This window comes from Aotus nancymaae, unplaced genomic scaffold (genome assembly GCF_030222135.1).
Source record: "Aotus nancymaae isolate 86718 unplaced genomic scaffold, 86718_ANA_hifiasm-v0.15.2.pri h1tg000004l, whole genome shotgun sequence".
Taxonomy (NCBI): domain Eukaryota; kingdom Metazoa; phylum Chordata; class Mammalia; order Primates; family Aotidae; genus Aotus; species Aotus nancymaae.
In genome coordinates, this window is record NW_026988415.1 from 63,616,386 (window position 1) to 63,637,322 (window position 20,937).

Consider the following 20,937-nt stretch of genomic DNA (forward strand, 5'->3'; position numbering starts at 1 on the left):
TTTTTTTTTAGACAGACTCTTGCTCTGTTGCCCAGGCTGGAGTACAGTGGTGCAATCATGGCTCACTTCAACCTCTGCCTTCTGGGTTCAAGCAATTCTCCTGCATCAGCCTCCCGAGTAGCTGGGACTATAGGCACATGCCACCATGCCTGGCTAATTTTTTTTTTTTTTTAATTTTTAGTAGAGATGGGGTTTCACCATGTTGGCCAGGCTGTTCTCAAACTCTTGACCTTAAATGATCCACCCACCTTGGCCTCCCAAAGTGCTGGGATTACAGGTGTGAGCCACCACACCCACCCTTGTTATATTAATCTTATTCATCATTTCTGGTTATCTGCATCTGTTCCTGTGGATTTAAGGTGCCATCTGGAATTACTTTCATATCCTAATATGGCTTTGTTCCAATCCATCTTCTTTTTGCTGTCGTTGGCAGGTATATTTCTATATTTTATAGGGTGAACCACACATTACATACACATTGTTTCATAAAATTGTTTTCTAAATAATTTAAGAAAGGAGAAGAAATATGAATTTATATTGTCTTTTATAATAACATAACTATCTTTACCATTGCTCTTTGTTTATTGTGTGGATTTGAATTACTATCTGGATTTAGTTGCTTTCAGCTTAAATAACCCTCTTTGATATTTCTTGTAATGTAGGTCTGCTAGAAACAAATGTTCTCACTTTATCTGGAAAAGTTTATTTTACCTTCAATTTTAGAGTTAGCTTTGCTGAATATATGATTTCTGTTTAATGAATTATTTCATTGGGTACATTTAATATGTTAATCCCACTGCCTTCTGGCCTCCATTGTTTCTGGTAAGAAGTCAGCTTTTAATCTTCCTTTGTAAATTCGTAAGTTATGAGTCATTTTTCTCTTGATGCTTTTGAGATTTTTTCTTTGTCTTCTAGCATTTTTATTATGTCAGCTTGTGGATCTCTGCATTTATCTTACTTGCAGTTCATTGAGATTTCTGTATCTGTTGATTAATGTTTTTCAACAAATTGGGAAGTTTTAGTCATTATTCCTTTATTTTTAATTTTTTTTTTATTGTATTTTAGGTTCTGGGGTACATGTGCAGATCATGCAGGATTGTTGCATAGGTACATACATGGCAATGTGGTTTGCTGCCTCCATCCCCCTGTCACCTATATCTGGCATTTCTCCCCTATTCCTTTATTTTTTTTCGCCTTCCTTCTCATTCTTTCCTTCTAATATTCCCCTTAAACATATATTGGTGTATATAATGTTGTCTCATAATTTTCTGAGGCCCTCTTTCATTTTAATCGGTTGTCAAGTTTGTTAATTCTTTATTCTCCCAGTTCAAATGGACTCTTGTTCCCTCTAGTGAGTTTTTCATTTCAATTGTTGTTCTTTTGAACCCCAGAATCTATTTTGTTTTTAAAAATTCTTTTTATTTATATTCTATTTGATTTGATATTGACATCATACCTTCTTTCATTTCTTTAATAATAGTTTTCTTTAGTTCTTCAAGTATATTTATCATGGTTACTTTGAAGACTTTGTCTACTAAATTTGACATCTGGTAATTGTTACAGGCAGTTTCTGTTGCCCACTCTTTTGGTACTGTACATTTATACTTTCCTATTTATTTGCATGCCTCATAATTTTTGTTAGAAACTAGACATTTCAGATAATATATTGTACCAATGCTGGGTACTTGTTCTTCCCACTCCATGTCTTATTTTTTTGTGTCTGCTTGTTTACTTCATTGTGTGAAACTCCTGGCAGGGCGTGGTGGCTTACGCCTGTAATCCAAGCACTCTGAAGGCCAAGGTGGGTGGATCACCTGAGGTCGGGAGTTCAAGACCAGCCTTACCAACATGGTGAAACACCGCCTTAAAAAAAAAAAGGAAACTTCTTGTAAGGTTTGTTCTTGCCAAGCTTAAAACGGAAGAAACTGAGGCCAGCACAAGAAGATCCAATGTGAAGGGTTTTATTCAGGCTCCTGGACGAGGTTCTGCAGCCCAACAGGAGGGGCCGGAGAAGTCGCACGGACTCCTCTCAGGCACGGGGTTTTATAGGGAGTGGAGGAGCTCGATTGGTTGTGGGAGAGCAAGACTGTCACTGGGTAGAATTACAAGCCTTCAGCTAGGACTTGGCTTGCCGTTGGTTAGAATTACTTGGCTGCCATTGGCTAGAAAGGCTCGGCTGCTATTGGCCAGAAAGACTTGGCTGCTATTGGTTAGAAAGTCTTGACTGCTATTGGCTAGAAAGAGGCTAGGGTTGCAGCACCTTGTTTGCATACTGGGCTTTTTAAGGGAAGGTCAGGCTGTGCGAGCATGGGAGAAGGGAACATGCCTGAGCATATCTGAGCTTGCCCGAGCTCGTCCGGGCTTTGGATAAAAGGGGGAGGTCTGCGTCCATGCTCCCAGCGAGGCTACTGGCCTTACACTTCTGATTTTGTTCCTCAGGGGTACAGGCTTGAGTAGGCACAGAATCACCCTGGGATAACACTGATTTTGGCCAGACTCTCTTTAACTGCCTCTTTCCCTGAGCACATCCAGCTCTTATATCCTGCTAATTACCTGCTGATTGCTCTTTTGTTTTCGACAACACCTTATGTCATAAATTGCTTCACAGACAGATCCAATCAAATTTGGGAACTTAGTAAGAATATTTTCTTTTTCTTTTTCTTTTTTTTTATGAGACAGAGTTTCGCTCTTGTTACCCAGGCTGGAGTGCAATGGCACGATCTTGGCTCACCACAACCTCTGCCTCCTGGGTTCAAGCAATTCTCCTGCCTCAGCCTCCTGAGTAGCTGGGATTACAGGCATGCGCCACCATGCCCAGCTAATTTTTTCTATTTTTAGTAGAGACGGGGTTTCACCCTGTTGACCAGGATGGTCTCGATCTCTTGACCTTGTGATCCACCCGCCTTGGCCTCCCAAAGTGCGGGGATTACAGGCGTGAGCCACTGCGCCCGGCAAGAATATTTTCTTAGGGTAGTGTTTAAGACTTGCTCTGACTCTTGGTGGGCTCTTTTTTTTGCAGCCTTTTCCCTCTGTTTTCTCTCCAGCAAATGGGCTGGCCTACTGTTTAGCCTATAATTTAAATAAATTTACCAATTTTCCACCAATTTTCTTTTACCATAACCTTCTTTGTTCTTGAGAGCACTCTTAGGTTTGAATTTTTCCACACTCAGTTGTAAATAAAGTCAGTTATTTTAGGGAGAAATTCAGAGCTCTTTCTTCTAAGGCTTACCTTTCCCTTACGGCAGAATCTCTAAGCCACAATTCTGGTGCTGGAGACTGGAACAATGAAGCAATTCTCTCTGCTATTTCTGCTTGAGAACATGAGTGCTTGGTGGAGAAAGGGGACAATAGCTCTAGGTCTCTTTAGCTTGCCTCTCTTAGAATGCATTTACTGCTCCTCAATCCAGGGCCAGGGTGATAGATGTCCCAATATACACCATGCCCAAGATCTACCTTTGTTCTATGGTTAGGGGCTGGGTAAAAGGGCCACCACCTCTTGGCCACACTAAACCAGAGCTTAGCCTCAGCAACAGGTAATTGGAGGAATCATGAGAAATGGTGATGTGCTGCTCCTCTTAGGAAGATAGCCCTCTAACTGAAATCTAGGAGGAAAGAGTCTTGTATTTTTGGATATTTCAGTCTAGAGTAGAGCTCCCCACTTCACTGGGCTGGGAGGCAGGGTTGGAAGAGTGGGTTTTGGTTCATTTACTACAAACTTTCACTGTTCTTAGAATTTTAGTAGCTTTTCTTGAATAAATGATTTTTCATTTGTTTTATGTCATTAGAAACATTTCTAGGGACATTAGATGGTTGTTTGTATTTTACAATTTTCACTAGTTTCACAGTGAGCTGGTTCACAAAGTTCTTCATGCTATCATGACAGAAGTGGCATGTATTCATTTACATATAATATTATTGATGTGGTGGAATTATATCTATTTTAATTTGGTTTTGATACCTCATGTATTTTTTGTTCTATTCCTCCTTTCCTGCTTTCTTTTGTACTAAGTAAATAGTTCCTAGTAAAATTTTTGATGTTTTTTTCACTATTTTTTTAAATTTTCTTAGTGGTTGCTCTATGGTTTACCATATACTTCTTAGCTTATCAGAGTATACTTCATTTTTTAAAAAAATTAATTTCTTTATAGAGACAAGGTCTTGCTCTTTTTCCCAAAGTTGGAGTGCAGTGGTGCAATCACAGCTCACTGCAACCTCAAACTCCTGGGCTCAAGTGATCTTCCCACCTTAGCCTCCTGAGTAGCTAGGCCTATAGGCATGTGCCACCACACATGACTACTTTTTAAAAATTTTTGTTTGCAGAGACAGGTTTCTCACTATGTTGCTTAGGCTGCTCACACTCTTAGCCTCAAGCAATCCTCCCACCTTGGCCTCCCAAAGCACTGGGACTACAGGTATGAGCCACCATGCCCAGCTATATACTTCATGTTTATATTAATTTATCTCTTTTGAGGTATACAAATGCTACTCTTTCATAGCTCTATTCCCGCTTGTCTCTTTTTTCCCATTATTATTTATATTACATTCATGCAATATGTTAAAATATGTTAATATATCATGATGTATATAATGAATTAAACACAAGAATACATTATTTTAATTATTACTCTATATAATGTTTTAAAGAAGCTGAAAGAATAAAAGGAAGCAACTATTTACTTACAGTTTGTTGTGTCAATCTTATTGATTTAATACTTCTGTTCTTCCATCTCAGTATTTCCTACCATTTTTCTTTTCTTCTGCCTTCCTAGGGAGAATCATTAAGTTTTTCACATTTTTTTTTTTTTGAGACGGAGTTTAGCTCTTATTGCCCAGGCTGGAGTGCAATGGTGCGATTTTGGCTCACCGCAACCTCTGCCTCCTGGGTTTAAGCGATTCTCCTGCTTCAGCCTCCTGAGTAGCTGGGATTACAGGCATACGCCACCACACCCAGCTAATTTTGTATTTTTAGTACAGACGGGGTTTCTCCATGTTGGTCAGGCTGGTCTCAAACTCCCAACCTCAGGTGATCTGCCCACCTCGGCCTCCCAAAGTGCTGGGATTATAGGAGTGGGTTTGGTTTTGTTTTGTTTGTTTTTTGAGACGGAGTTTCGCTCTTGTTACCCAGGCTGGAGTGCAATGGCACGATCTTGGCTCACTGCAACCTCCGCCTCCTGGGTTCAAGCAATTCTCCTGCCTCAGCCTCCCGAGTAGCTGGGACTGCAGGGTTTTTTTTTCTTTTCTTTCTTTCTTTTTTTTTTTTTTAAAGATGGGGTTTCACCATGATGGCCAGGCTGGTCTTGAACTCCTGACCTCAGGTGATCCACCCACCTCGGCCTCCCAAAGTGCTAGGATTACAGGCGTGAGCCACCGCGCCTGGCCTAGAATGTGATTTTTTTAAAAATTTGAGACAGAGTCTCACTTAGTCGCCTAGGCTGGAGTATAGTGGCATGACCTTGGCTCACTGCAATCTCTACCTCCTGGGTTTAGGCAATTCTTGATTTTCATACCTCAGCCTCCTGAGTAGCTGTGATTACAGGAGTCCACTACCATGTCTGGCTAATTTTTGTATTTTTAGTAGAGATGAGTTTTTGCTATGTTGACCAGGCTGGTCGTGAACCCTGGCCTCAAGTGATTTGCTCGCCTTGGCTTCCCAATGTGCTGGGATTACAGGCATAAGCCACTGCACCAGGCCTAAAATCTGATTTTTAAAGAACAGAGTAAAATAAAGAATGTGTTGGTGTACTGAATTGTGTCATCCCAAAAGATGTTCATGTCCTAATCCCAGTTCTTGTAAACATGATCTTACTTAGAAATAGGGTCTTTGTGGATGTAATTAAGTTAGGGTTCTAGAGATGAGATCATCCTGGATTTATGGTGGGCCTGAAATCCAGTGACTGGTGTCCTTATAAGAAAAAGGAGGCCAGACATGGTGGCTCACGCCTGTAATCTCAGCACTTTGGGAGGCCGAGGTGGGAGGATCATGAGGTCAGGAGTTTGAGACCAGCCTGGCCAACATGGAGAAACCCTGTCTCTATTAAAAATACAAAAAATTAGCCAGGCATGGTGGCACACTCCTGTAACCCCAGCTACTTGGGAGGTTGAGGCAGGAGAATCACTTGAACCCAGGAGGCGGAACTTGCAGTGAGCTGAGATCACACGACTGCATTCCAGCCTGGGTGACAGAGCAAGACTCTGTTTTGAGGGAAAAAAAAAGAAAAAGGAGAGGAAGATTTGACATGTCATAAGAAAGGCCACATGAAGGTGGAGGCAGACATTAGAATTATGCTCTCACAAACCAAGGAATGCCAGGAGCCACCAGAAGCTGGAAAAAACAAAGAAGGATTCTCCCTTAGATCATGGCCTTGGCAAACACCTTGATTTTGAACTTCTGGCCTCCAGAACTGTGAGAGAACAAATTTCTGTTGTTTTAAGTTACCCAGTTTGTAATAACTTGTTATGGCAGTCCTAGGAATCTAGTATACCTACCAAGTAATCTAGGATACCTACCAATAAACATTCCAGATTTATTTTCTATGTAAATCAATTTTTGCTTCAATTTATAAAAATTTTCCTCCCTGTCCAATTAAGACTTTGGCCACAGGGTTAAGAGTGGTGATTCTAATTGTTACAGAATACTTCAAAGCATTAGTCTTCATTTATTAATATTGATCTTGAACAACAAATAGACACATTTCATGGGAACATACACATTTCAGTAACTTTTCTATTCCCTGTCTAGGCATTACAATCAAGAAAGCAGCAGGGAAGTTGTGCCAGTTCATCAATTTGTTGCTTATTATCTCCAAATTCACCATTGTTGACTGCTCTGTGAAAATGGATCTGAGCCATTTAAGTACTTTTCCTTTTGTCAGCTGGCACTGAAGCTTTTCCAGAAGAGGGCATTGGAAAGACGGTACAGAAAGAGAAGGTTTTGCTCCCTGCTTCTGGCCAGCTTACTGGGTCGGGTGTTCCTGCAGCTTGTGCAGCTCTCTCCAGCAGCTGGCTTCTGTGTTGCAGTTTCAGTAGCATCAGGCAGCTTCCCCTGGCACCTTCCCTCTTGTGGTTTTTGTGGTAAAGTTCCTCTGCTGAAACATTTCCCCATGAACATCCTTCTCAGGCATCCTAGCAGGCCAATTCCAGAGGGTGGGTTTCCAGCAAGTCCTAGAATGCAGAGTTCCAGTAATTTCAAGAAGTTGGAGTTTCAGCAAGTTTTGCCTCTAAGGCACTACAGCATCTTTCTTGCCATAGAGTGAGTCTCCACTTGTTATGTTCTCTCCAAGAAGGTCTGTATCTCAGCTAAGGGCAGAGAGTAAGGGGGTAGTGGCTATCATATATACTATTATATACCTGCTATATCTATAGCATTTTAAAAAAATTTTTAAACAGAGTTTATTGTATTTATTTATTTATTTATTTATTTTTGAGACGGAGTTTCACTCTTGTTACCCAGGCTGGAGTGCAATGGCGCGATCTTGGCCCACCACCATCTCCGCCTCCTGGGTTCAGGCAATTCTCCTGCCTCAGCCTCCTGAGTAGCTGGGATTACAGGCATGCACCACCATGCCCAGCTAATTTTTTGTATTTTTAGTAGAGACGGGGTTTCACCATGTTGACCAGGACGGTCTCGATCTCTTGACCTCGTGATCCACCCGCCTCGGCCTCCCAAAGTGCTGGGATTACAGGTGTGAGCCACCGCGCCCAGCCCTAAATGACAGCGTCTTAATTGGTTTTTAAGAGAAACTAGTTTGCTGGAAGTTGATTTATAACTTGAGAAAGTCAAACAACTATGCTCATTATGTTGCCACTATCTGACAAAGGCTGAGATAGCTCTCACAGAACGTAATAATTCATAATTAAAGTACAAGTACTTCCCGTAGTTTCCGTATATTAAGAAATGGTTTACAAAGATGCAGTTGATACCTTAACACCCATCAGTCTCTTCAATATAATACAGATTTTTTTTTTTTGAGACGGAGTTTTGCTGTTGTTACCCAGACTGGAGTGCAATGGCACGATCTTGGCTCACCACAACCTCTGCCTCCTGGGTTCAAGCAATTCTCCTGCCTCAGCCTCCCGAGTAGCTGGGACTACAGGCGTGCACCACCATGCCCAGCTAATTTTTGTATTTTTAGTAGAGACAGGGTTTCACCTTGTTGACCAGGATGGTCTCGATCTCTTGACCTTGTGATCCACCCGCCTCGGCCTCCCAAAGTGCTGGGATTATAGGCGTGAGCCACTGCGCCCAGCGACATATATATATATTTACATATTCTTTTACACCTCGAGGATATCACTATTCCAGTTGTTCCCATATGAATACAGGTGTGGTCTCTATTGGATATAAATGCGTCTTTTATTCAATTTTAGGTCCAGGACTTGGTTTGCTGTCCCAACTGCACATATATGTCCCTTTGTTTTTGTTTGAGTTATCAGTTGTGTGTGTTTTCCTTTTTGCATAAGAAATAAGTCCGTTTAGTCCAGAGGCTCTTGCTTTATCTGGATGACGGTGGGTACACGGGGCGTCCGCCTCAGTTGCCGCCGAAGGACGTATTCGCTGTACTGGGATGAGTCCACGCCACCTCCACAGGAGCCCACAATTTCAAATCCTCTTTGCTGCAACGTCTCGAGGACCTGGACTGAGTTGAGGTGACAGTAGCCATTTAGTGGAAACCTGATGACATGCGTCGAGTCGTGATTCCAGCCTGCATTGACAGAGTTACACATCACGTCGCCGATCTCTGGAAATACTTCTTCTATCAAGGATTTGTCACCGCTTAGCGTGATCCTTTCTCCAAGGTCTGAGGCCACACGCACAACGAGACATTCACAGGGCCTTGAAAAGCGACCAGTTTCTCTGTCCTGCTTCCATCTTTCCATCTCCAACAACATGGGCTGAAGCTGAAAATATTTTGCCTCTTCATATAACAAAGTGTAGTCCTTGAAATCATCAGGAATGAGGAGTTTGGATGTTCGTAGAAAATTCAAGATATATCTGAACATCTGTCCATCTCTGTCAATGAAATAGTGCTGTTTGAGACTGTCTAAAACAATGGGCTCCATATCATCAAAAAGTCTTCCGATTCTGGATTCAGGGTATTTGGTGAGAGTGGCCAGGCTGCTGGAGATGCAGGGGATCTAGTGATGAGAGGTCTTGACATATTGGGCCGACTGTCCCTCTGGCGGAGAATTGCGCGGGCCCAGGCGGGAGAGAGGGAGGGCCAGCGGGAGGGCGGGACGGTCTCGAGTCTCTAAGTAATGCCGGAGGAGCAGTGCCCCTTCCCCCGCCCCCTCATTGCCCCCCGGAGCCGGGGGATCCCGGCGGCGGCTGCGCCGGGCTGGCCACGGGTGCTGCCACGGGAAGGCCGTGTCTGGGGCCGCCCGGAGCGGAGCAGGCAGGTTCTCTATAGTATTTAGAGTTCTCTTTACTCCTTGCTAGCTAAGCCCTCATTATTCAATCTCCTGTTATCATTAATAATTATTTATCCTAAACTTCCCTTATTCAAATAATCATGTGCTTTTTTACTCCTGATTGAACTCAGACTGATACAGAGGTGATCATAGAATAACTGCCACATAAATTTTGAAAGAGTACACAAATACATTTTCACATGACTTTTATTATAATTCCTTGAAGTAGACATGGCAAGTACTATTTATTATTTACATTTTACAGGTGAGGAATGAGGTAAACAATCGAACTTAACGCCTAGGGTCATGGTAAAGATTAAATGAGGTAAGCATGTAAAAGTGCTGGGTACACAATAATGACTTGTTAAGTGTTAACTGTTATATATAGGTCAAACGCCCCTAATCTAAAAATTCAAAATTCAAAATGCTACACAATCCAAAATTTTTGAGTGCCAACATGATGCCACAAATGGAAAATTCCACGTCTGACCTCAAGTGGAGCGCCACAGTCAAAATGCAGTCGAGACTTTGTTTCATGCAGTTATTGAAAATACTATATAAAATTATCTTCAGTCTATTTGTATAAGGTATAAATGAAACGAATGAAATTCACATTTAGACTTGGTTCCTATAGCTGAAATATCTCATTATTTATACACAAATATTCCAAAATCCGAAAAAGTCCAAAATCCAAAACATTTCTGGTCCCAAGCACTTTGGATAAGGAATACTCAATCTGTACATTATACTTTATAAAAATTATTCAGTCTGGTATTTTGCTCAACTACTTGCAATGAGTTGCCTCCTAGGTCTCATGTATCTTTTCTTTTCTTTTTTTTTTTTTTTTAATATGGAACGCTTCACGAATTTGTGGGTCATCCTTGCGCAGGGGCCATGCTAATCTCTGTATCGTTCCGATTTTAGATATGTGCTGCCGAGGCGAGCACTCTCATGTATCTTTTCATAGCATTTTATCAATTATTCGTATTTGTTTTGTCAAGTTCCAAAGCAGTAACAACCAAAGATAAGCCTATCACTTCACAATTTCCTCCTGTGGTTACTGCTTTCCGAGGGGAAAAAAAAAAAAAATCACAAGAGATAGCTAATCAACCTAGGCTAAATTTATGTCAGCTTAGAAATTCAAGGCCCACTGTGGTCAATGGCAGAGCTCTGAGTGAGGAAACCCAATTTTCAAGAATATAGTCCTAAATTTAGATGAGCCTTCAAATTTAAATATTACAATTTAAATAATACATGCAACTTAAACAGCATTTCTAGTCTCACCAGGTGTAGGTGAGGGAGTGGGGTGGGGGCAGAATGTTAAGGGAAAGTAGGGAAGAAAAGGACCCAGTTTACTAATCTGTGCCAATTATCATACCAACCCTTTGATCACTGAAGACTGAAGGTCGGTACAGTACCAAGGGTTGAGGTTATATATTAAACAGTGTAGTCCCAAACCTGTAGAAAACTATTAATACCTTGCATAGAGATATGCGATAATAAAGATTATTGAAAACTCTTGCCTAAAGTACTTTAGTAGTATTTGAAAACACAGTAGAAAATTACCCTGTAGGAATGGGATAGCTACGGCACGTGTTAAACTTTCAGAAGGAGGAACATGCTTCACAGCTAATTGCAGATTTCTCACGCAGTATTTGTCAGAATCCGGGGGCATTTTAAGTAATTTTCTAACAATATAAGCCCCGCACTTTGGACTGGTAAGTACAGCATTTTCATTTGGTAAATAACAATAATAATAATAATTTGAAACAGAAACAAGTCACGACCAAATAGGGACTCCTATCCTCCCTCAGGCATAAAACCCTATAGCCAGCTAGCCGGCTTTCCGTGGGGTAGAGGATAAACAAACAAACAAAACCGTTTTAGTGCCCAGAGGAAAAAGAGGAAAGCAGCTGGGTCAAAACACCCTCTCTCAAGTTCTTCAAGATCAACTCGGGGGACCGGTCCTCCACCGGAAAGGGCCGTATTGCCTTCACAGGAAGGGCAAGTCACTCCAGAGCTCGCAGACGCGAATGCCACCACAGAGTTCCAAGGCGGCTGCCAGAGCGTCGGCCGTCGGTTAGCACCTCCCCCTCCTTCCCAGAGCTGTAGCTAAGCAACCACCGGGTTCTGGGAGAGTCTAAGCTCGGCTGCTGCCTTAGTGCCTCTAGTGGCGAGCTGTGAGCGCTGCCGAACCCTATCACCACTTTAACCCTCCCCTCTCTCCACCCCCTTTTCCCCCGCCCACTTCTTCGCCACTTCAGCTCCTCCCTCTGCTTCTCTCTCCGTCTATTTCTCTCTCTCCGCCCCCCCAACCCCCCGCGTCTCTCTCTCTCTCTTTCTCTCTCTCTCCTCTCTCTCTCTCTGTCTCTCTCACACTCACTCACTCACTCACTCACTCTCTCTCTCTCTCTCTCTCTCTCTTCCCCCACCCCCCCACACTCCTCTCCTTCCTCCTCCGCCTCCTCAGCTCTTGGGCTAGAATATCTATGGGTCGAAACGTGATGCGATGAATTCGAGAGAGAGCGAAACTAGGACGAGGAGTGCGGCGGAAGCGGCGGGACTCCCGGGCATGGGGGCTTCACCACAATAGAGGCAGCGCCCCCACCCGCCCCCGCCAGCCCCTCCAGAGCGAAGCCCCCAAACCCCCTCGGGAAAAGGATGGCGGCGGCACCTACCCAGATCGAAGCCGGTGGGTAGCTGTGTCCGGGGGGTGGGGGGGCGGCTAAGGGAATGGGGGCTTAGCTTGAAGGCTGTCAGTTTCTTTTGAAAAAGCTTCTATTTCTCTTCTTTACCTCCCTCTCAACCTCTTTTCCCCCCGTCTTCCCCAGAGCTGTATTACCTGATCGCTAGGTTCTTGCAGTCTGGACCCTGCAACAAATCCGCTCAGGTAAGGGGAAGAAAGAGACCTGGGAGTCGTGGTGAATGGTCCCAGTAGGGAAATTGAGGCAGCGGGGCTAGCAGTTCCGCTGAGGGTGACGGAAAGGCCGGCCTTGACTATTCAAACAGCGGCTGGGCTTTAAGTGTGGTGGGAGGAATGGGTTGATGGACCGAGCTGCTTCTCATATCTGTGTTTCCCTTTTGCTCAGGTGCTAGTGCAGGAGCTCGAGGAGCATCAGGTACGGAGCCCCTTTGGGAAGGGTGGGGAGGGTTGAGGTAAGACTGGAGGAAGAGGAGGGCAAGTCAGGGGCGGAAGACGGGCTGGGATAGAGGCTTCGATCTGGGTACTCGTAGCTGTTGTCACCGGGGTGAATTGGCTTCTTTACTCAAAAGGGGCAGACAACGCTGGGGTCTTAACTCATCCCCGCTTTATGCTTGTGGGAGGCGGTTTTTCAGGATTTCCTTCTCTGCGGCCCCCCTTCCCCCCATACACTCGTGTAGCTCTGAGCCAATAGCTATCAGGCCGAGAGAAATAAAGACGCTAAAGGGTCGAGGACTGGGACACAGGTTGGGTCCAGTTGATGGGGAGCGGAGGCTTTTCCTTCATCATTTGCCACCCCTTCCCCCTTTCTTTTCGTCCGGCCCCCAGCTGATTCCGCGCCGCTTAGATTGGGAGGGGAAAGAACACCGAAGAAGCTTTGAGGATCTGGTGAGTAAAGTTTTCATTTCAACTTAACCTAACTCTTTCTCCACTCCCTCCCCACCTTGTACCCCCAACCCGCCCCCCCCACCTCTTAGCCGACAAGGTTCTAGAGCTCGGTGCGGAGCCAGAGAACGACTGCCCCTTCCCCCATCCCTGCTAGTCGGAAAAAGGGTACCTTGCCCTCCCCTTGGCCTTGCTTGTTTGCACCCGAAAACTTTGAAGAATATGAGTTGATTATCAGAGGTGCCGTGTTGTGGATTATGAATATGGTACAAACATTGGGGAAGGCCTATTGTAGGAGGAAAAGGGAGAGAAACCAAGGGGTTATCTTGGGGCACGTACTAAGGTCTGACGCTGGCCAATGACAGCGTTGGTAACAGCCTGAAGTTCCGGATTAGTGGAAGAAAACTGGTTTCTGGTTGGTCCTGGCCTGAAATACGGGAACTAAGGCCAGGCTTGGTGTTTTTTTAGGGGGGGGGGGCGAGGAGGGAGGCGTGGGAGGAAGGGGCTCAGGAGGGGAATTGACGGACCCGGGATTGGGAAAAACGACATAATTAAGAATAATAAGGAGCATCAGGCCAGTTTCAAATTTTGCCGGTTAGGTAATGGTCTACTGAGTAAAAGCATAATCGTTATGTATCTCCGATGTTATACGCTCATTCAATCATCTGTTAAGTCGCATTTGCATAGATCCGTTTTCATTAGATACAAACTGAGTTATGACTTTTTTGAGGATTGGTGAAACACGATTTTGGGGTTACAAGGAGACAACAATGGGCATATTTAAAAATGGAATATACTTTAGTAAAGGACCAAAGGCATTGGATTGTCTGTGTTGTTTCTCCTGCAAATATAATTCATAGTATAAATGTACCTTCTGTTTAGCGTTGACACACAAAAACAGGTGATCCTTATTTTGTGAGGGGTTCCCTTGTGTTAGCTGCTGCCGCAGTGCATTGGAGGGTAATGAAAGGAGAAAGGAATGATGTTATTAAAATCTAAATTCAGCTATCTTTCCTTCAAATAAGATCCAAGTGGAGGAAAATCGGACAAAGTTAAAGAAAGTTGGAGGTGTATGTTGGACTCTAAATATAAATGATATAAAATTTGCTTGCAATAAGACTATTTAAATTGCTTTAATGTTCATTTTGTTATTTTTGTTTGTATTATATTACAGCAGTGAGGCCACATTATTATTACCAAGTCTACTGACTGTATTGTTTTCTTATATTTTGCAAGTCACAGAAAATGGTATAATTGTGATAAGGGTAAACTCGACCATCTGTACTGTTAATAGTAACAATTTCTCAGATGGAGAAAATTATTTTTGAAAAACTTCATGTATTGCCAGGTTAATTTGTAGTCAGTCTTTTTGTTGAATTTAAGTCTTTCCCTCCCCCTAAAAGAGTTAAAAACAACAGTGCCTATTAATATGCTTTAACACTTAATAACTGATACGGGTTTTTATATATAGTTTTAATACTGAGGTGTATTGAAAATGTTTTCCTTTACATTTGCCCCTTTCACAGCCTATATGTGTTTTTTTAAGCAAGTAGCAAAGTAGATTAAAAGGAAAAAGCTTTTATGAAATTAACTTTACAGTGATAAAAAGGAAATGAAAATAAAAGTAATTAAAAAAAGTCACCGCACCAAAAAAAAAACCCAACAACCCAGTTTACCAGACTTTTCCTCATATTGTAAAGGCATATTTTTACATAATTGTGATCAGTGTCCATTTTATGCTTCATTTATTTTAACATTTAAAAATGTACTTGTGTATTTGAATAGTCATCATTATTTTAATGGTAAGAAAAGATTCAGTTGTATTTAAGGTGCTGTGTTATTTGAACGAGACTTCCAGTTGAGCATTTGAGTTGCTTCCAGATTTTTACTAATATCTTTGCATAATTAGGTGATCTTTTTCTGCTTTTTACTTTCTCCCCTATCCTTTCTGCCCCCAGTTACTTTCCTGGACTTTATTCCCTAAATTGGAGTTATCAGGTCAAAGGGTCTCATGAGTCTTATAGCTCATGTCATATATCGTTTGCCCCCCAGAAGATTGTACTGATTTATAATGTCATCATCTAGGCATTTAGAGTGAGTTTTTTATGATTTTAAATCATTTGGTTTCTTTAATAGTTAATAGATGTCAATAGCTCCTGGTTGACTTAAGTACCCCCTTTTTTTTTGCATTACTAGTGAGGCTTTTTTTTTTTTTTTTTTTTGAGACGGAGTTTCGCTCTTGTTACCCAGGTTGGAGTGCAATGACGCGATCTCGGCTCACCGCAACCTCCTCCTCCTGGGTTCGGGCAATTCTCCTGCCTCAGCCTCCTGAGTAGCTGGGATTACAGGCACGCGCCACCGTGCCCAGCTTTTTTTGTATTTTTAGTAGAGACGGGGTTTCACCATGTTGATCAGGATGGTCTCGATCTCTTGACCTCGTGATCCACCTGCCTCAGCCTCCCAAAGTGCTGAGATTACAGGCGTGAGCCACCGCTCCTGGCCGAGGCTTTTTTTTTTTGAGACAGAGTCTCACTCTGTCGCCAAGTGCCAGGCTGAAGTGCAGTGGCACAATCTTGGCTCACTGCAATCTCTGCCTCCTGGGTTCAAGCAGTTCTCCTGCCTCAGCCTCCCGAGTAGCTGGGATTACAGGCGTGCGCCACCACGCCCAGCTAATTTTTGCATTTTTTAGTAGAGACAGGGTTTCACCATGTTGGTCAGGCTGGTCTCGATCTCTTGACCTTGTGATCTACCCACCTCGGCCTCCCAAAGTGCTGGGATTACAGGCGTGAGCCACCGTGCCCGGCCATTAGTGAGGCTTAACCTTTAAGGAATTAAAAAAAAAAAACTGTTAATCCTTACATATACTCAATTTTAACCTATCTTTTAAATTTACTTTTCTGTTTTTATATTTTATTTTTTTTCTTATGTACACAGTTTCTTCTGTTGTTTGAACATTATCTACAGATACTATGGTTTTCTTTTAAATGTCTGTTCTCAGTACCTATGGGCTTCTTTGTAAGAGAAGATGGGGCTGGGTTGAGTGAGAATTTGAACAGAAGTGCAGTGGCTGAGAACTGAATGTGCAGTGTTGGTTTGATTGCTAGATTTGTCAGTAATATTGTTGATTAAAACTATTTCACATATGACCTGATTTTGAGTGGTGGCTTCATTGTAGAAGAGATGGTATCCTTTTTTTTTTTTTTTTTTTTTTTTTGAGACGGAGTCTTGCTCTGTCACGAGGCTGGAGTATGGTGGCAGGATCTTGGCTCACTGCAACTGCTGCCTCGCAGGTTCAAGCGGTTCTCCTGTCTCAGCCTTCTGAGTAGTTGGGACTACAGGTGCACGCCACCACACCCAGCTAATTTTTGTATTTTCGAGACGGAGTTTCTCTCCTGTTACCAGGCTGGAGTGCAATGGCGCGATCTCGGCTCACCGCAACCTCCGCCTCCTGGGTTCAGGCAATTCTCCTGCCTCAGCCTCCCGAGTAGCTGGGATTACAGGCACGCGCCACTATGCTCAGCTAATTTTTTGTATTTTTTAGTAGAGACGGGGTTTCACCCTGTTGACCAGGATGGTCTCGATCTCTTGACCTCGTGATCCACCCACCTCAGCCTCCCAAAGTGCTGGGATTACAGGCTTGAGCCATCGCGCCCGGCCTAATTTTTGTATTTCTTAGTAGAGATGAGATTTCATCCTGTTGGCCATGATGGTCTCGATCTCTTGACCTTGTGATTCACCTGCTTTGGCCTCCCAAAGTGCTGGGATTACTGCCATGAGCTACTGCGCCCAGCCTGGGGTAGATATTTTTTAAAGTGCCATTAGAATGATGGATTGATAAAGTGTAGTCCTTGATTTAGCTGCATGTTTTGGATTGAAATTTAGGTCAAAGTATTAATAAATAGTATCATCTTGATTTACCTGGAATATTACATTTTATAGCAGTACTACAAACTTAAGGTGTATTGGGGTATACAAAGGAAGTTAACTAGGATATCAACATAGTACATTGGGGGTGCATGGCTATGTATACTGCATATTTGAAACAAAAATCCTGCCTTTTATTCATATGTATACTTTCATTTGAACAATTGTCACTAATGCTTAATTTATTCAGAATAATATTAAGGTAATGATAAATTGGATTTCTTCAACATTTCATTACTACTGTTAGTAGTAGTAATGAAATCCTTACCTTCTGTTTTCTGAAACAATCATCTGATTCAGTGTTTACACCAAATTACATATTCTAGAAATCCTTGCCTTCTGTTTTCTGAAATGGTCATCTGATCTAGTGTTTAGTGTTTTACTTGTAATTTCGAACACAAGGGAAACTGTTTTTTCCTAAAGCTACTGGCAGTTAAGTATTGACGAATCTGGTTCTGAAATGTCATTAAAAAAAAAAAAAAGAATCTGTACATGAAGCTTCTTGCTCAGTTTATGTTGAATTGTAAGGTTTTTGAATATGGAATTTAAAATATAGCACTCAATTTTCCAGGATTTTAAGTAATGATAGAGGAAACATTTTGAAGTTGTGAGTGTTTCTGAAGTTTGATCTGGGCACTTTATTTTCTTCTTCCTAGTTGGATGTTACCACATAATAGAATTAGATTTGCTTTTTGCAATTCATCTTAAGGTAGATAATTTAAGTAATACAGACATCCTTTCATTTGTGGTGACCCTATTGAATTGTTGGCTAATTTATTGCTTCCTCCTTGGAGCTTTATTGGAGACAACAGAGTCTATGTTGTGTGTGTTTAAATGTTGTTAATTTATAAGTTTTATGTATTGAAATGGTGATTTGGAAACTTTTTAAAAAGCCACATTTTAAGATTTTTAAATCATTTTAAGGAGACTCCTATCGTAAGACTGAACCAGGGCCTGGTGTGGTGTCTCATTGCCTGTAATCCCAGCACTTTGGGAGGCTGAGGCAGGCAGATCACTTGAAGTCAGGAGTTCAAGACCAGCCTGGCCAATATGGTGAAACCCCGTTTCTACTAAAAATACAAACATTAGCTGGGTGTGGTAGCTGATACCTGTAATTCCATCTACTCAGGAGGCTGAGGCATGAGAATCGCTTAAGTCCTGGAAACAGAGGTTGCAGTCAGCTGGAATTGCACCGCTGCACTCCAGCCTGAGTGACTGAGACTATGTCTCAAAAAAGACTGAACCGAAGATATAAATATGTTTAGGTGTGGTATATACGGGTTTTACATTTATTTCGCATTTCTTTCCTTCTTTCTTTCTTTTTTTTTTGTAGAGACGGGGTTTCACCATGTTGGCTAGGATAGTCTTGATCTCTTGACCTTGTGATCTGCCTGCCTCAGCCTCCCAAAGTGCTGGGATTACAGGCGTGAGCCACCGTGCCTGGCCCACATTTTCATCTATAAAACCGAAAGCACCAGTTAGTGTTTACATTTGGAATGGCGTAGATTGTATTACCCTCATTTTATATGCAAAATACTAGAAGGAATTTTATGCTTTTTATGAAAAACATTTATAAAGATTATGTTTGTTACTGTCCTTAAAAAAAATACATACATCCATGATTATATGTTGTTAGAAGAACTTGAATCTGCATATAACACATTCAAGTGTTTTCACATTATCTCATTTGATCCTCACCAACTACTCTAAAACACTGTATTTAAATTCCAGACATACCTGTATTCTTTTCTTAACCAGCTGTTCTCCAACTACTAATAATAGCTTAAATTGTCAATTGAAACAGCAGAATGATCTTTGAGTGTTGGTAGCATAGTTATTGCATCTCTAAGTGTGGAAGCAGTTTAAGCCTGTATGATTTATTAACTGCTATGTGGACACAGCCATAGTTAGGAAGAACAGGATGCATCATGGGATATCAAAAAGCATGCTCTGCACACCTCCAGTGCAGTGTATTGTGCGTATAATGCTAACTGATAGGTATTATGACAGAGGTAAATATCTGGAAATCAGTATTCCTGACTACTACTGACTACTGACTTGCTTGAGACAATGAATATGTTGGCTTTAGCTATTTGTCTAGATTGATCCTTGGCACTATTTTTTCCCCACATGTAGGCTCTAAGGAACGTACTTTCAAGGATTTAAAGTCCTTATGGAGATTTATCATTAATCTTAGGAAAACTGGTATCTCAGTACAAATGAGATATTGTGAAAGTGAAGAGAGCTGGTGTTAGGGACTAATAATTTGGATTTAGTGAATTTGCCTTAAAATTTTGTCCTGAGCATCTTTGTCACATTTGAATATTAGTTTTAGTTCCTGTGTTTTGGTTTTTGTTTTACTACTGATGTTGATTACTCATTGATTAATAAACACTTTCCTTTTGGTAGGCGGCAAAATAGTATTCTAAAAAGGCAGTTTACAGTGGCTGACGCCTGTAATCGCAGCACTTTGGGAAACCGAGACCGGCGGATCACGAGGTCAAGAGATCGAGACCATCATGGCCAACATGGTGAAACCCCGTCTCTACTAAAAAAAAAAAAAAAATACAAAAATTAGCTGGGCGTGGTGGCGTGCGCCTGTAGTCCCAGCTACTTGGGAGGCTGAGGCAGGAGAATTGCTTGAATCCAGGAGGCGGAGGTTGCGGTGAGCCGAGATCGCGCCATTGCACTCCAGCCTGGCGCCTGGTGACCAAGTGAGACTCTGTCTCAAACAAAAACAAAACAAAACAAAAAAGAGAGTTTAGTGTTTGTCTCTCATAATTTAGAGATGCCCTTGCTTGACATTATTTGCATGAGATTTTGTTGTTAGTAGAAAAGACCCTAATATTTAGTATGGAACATAGCCTTTACTTGAGTGACGCGAGCCAAATTATTTAAGCCCTCAGAGGTCGAGTTTCTTTAATTATAAAATGAAAATTTTCCATTTGTTGTGGTGAACAAGTCAGTTAAATGTGAAAGAATGAATTTTGTTAATTGTAAAATGCTGTGCAACTGAATTGTTCACTGCATTTTAAAATTAGGACAGAGAGACTGAACAGCCAGTATGAAAATCTGGAGAACTATGACCCCGGAAGTTATATTTTCTTTTCTTTTTTTTTTTTTTTTTTTTTTTTTGAGGAAGAGTTTCGCTCTTGTTACCCAGGCTGGAGTGCAATGGCGCAATCTCGGCTCACTGCAACCTCCGCCTCCTGGGTTCAGGCAATTCTCCTGCCTCAGCCTCCTGAGTAGCTGGGATTACAGGCACGCGCCACCGTGCCCAGCTTTTTTTGTATTTTTAGTAGAGATGGGGTTTCACCATGTTGACCAGGATCGTCTCGATCTCTTGACCTCGTGATCCACCCGCCTCAGCCTCCCAAAGTGCTGGGATTACAGGCGTGAGCCACCGCACCCGGCTGTATTTTCTTAATCAGCGAAATATCACCTCCTAATTTTTTTTAAATTTATTTTAATTTTTTTGCGATGAAATCTCGCTCTGTCGCCTAGGCTGGAGTACAGTGGCATAATCTTGGCTCACTGCAGCCTCTGCCTCCTAGGTTCAAGCAATTCTCCTGCCTCAGCCTCCTGAGTAGCTGGGATTACAGGCACGTGCCACCACACCTGGCTAATTTTTGTATTTTCAGTAGAGACCAAGTTTCACCATGTTTGCCAAGGCTGGTCTTGAACTCCTGACCTCCAGTGATCCGCTCCCCTCGACTTCCTAAAGCACTGGGATTGAAGGTGTGAGGCACGTGCCTGGCCCTTAATATTTTTTATAACGTAAGGGGCATATAAAAGAGTACTATGAAAAAAGAATATTTAAAATGTCAGTGTCAGAATTGAACCCAGAATGAGTGAGCTGTGTCTGTTAATTAACACAAAATTTAATGTATGTCAAAAGATATTTAGTGTGATTTGCATTTTTTATGATGCCAGTATTAATATTGGTGTAGTATTCACTTTTTTTAAACAAATGGGAGGTTTATCGTGAGTCTTTCAGATATCTTATTGCAAGGATTCTC

General features: G+C 42.2%; 2 protein-coding genes and 1 non-coding gene across 5 annotated transcripts in view; 1 reads left to right on the forward strand and 2 right to left on the reverse strand.

Annotated features, from left to right (window-relative positions):
• Positions 1-8,332: 8,332 nt before the first annotated feature.
• LOC105719574 (BTB/POZ domain-containing protein KCTD1-like) lies at positions 8,333-11,083 on the reverse strand. The gene is made up of 3 exons (XM_064384092.1): positions 10,975-11,083; positions 9,170-9,401; positions 8,333-9,118 (listed from the first exon to the last, which is right to left on the reverse strand). Exons 1-3 carry the CDS (start codon positions 11,081-11,083, stop codon positions 8,473-8,475), a joined length of 987 nt encoding a protein of 328 aa, XP_064240162.1. The 3' UTR covers positions 8,333-8,472.
• LOC135269259 (U6 spliceosomal RNA) lies at positions 10,253-10,355 on the reverse strand. The gene has a single exon (XR_010337588.1). It is a non-coding gene; the product is annotated as a U6 spliceosomal RNA (small nuclear RNA).
• A 582-nt stretch (positions 11,084-11,665) lies between the features above and the next one.
• The window catches only part of BRWD3 (bromodomain and WD repeat domain containing 3), a 126,681-nt gene continuing 117,409 nt past the window's right edge, over positions 11,666-20,937 (forward strand). Inside the window, exons 1-4 of one of the 3 annotated variants that reach the window (XM_012455736.2) lie at positions 11,666-12,100; positions 12,240-12,298; positions 12,498-12,527; positions 12,938-12,997. In XM_012455736.2, coding sequence (XP_012311159.1) covers positions 12,070-12,100; positions 12,240-12,298; positions 12,498-12,527; positions 12,938-12,997 — 180 coding nt within the window. In that variant the 5' untranslated portion in view covers positions 11,666-12,069. Of the gene's footprint in view, positions 12,101-12,239; positions 12,299-12,497; positions 12,528-12,937; positions 12,998-20,937 lie in introns of those variants that run through there. The other 2 variants (XM_012455737.3, XM_064362832.1) reach the window with 2 other exon arrangements.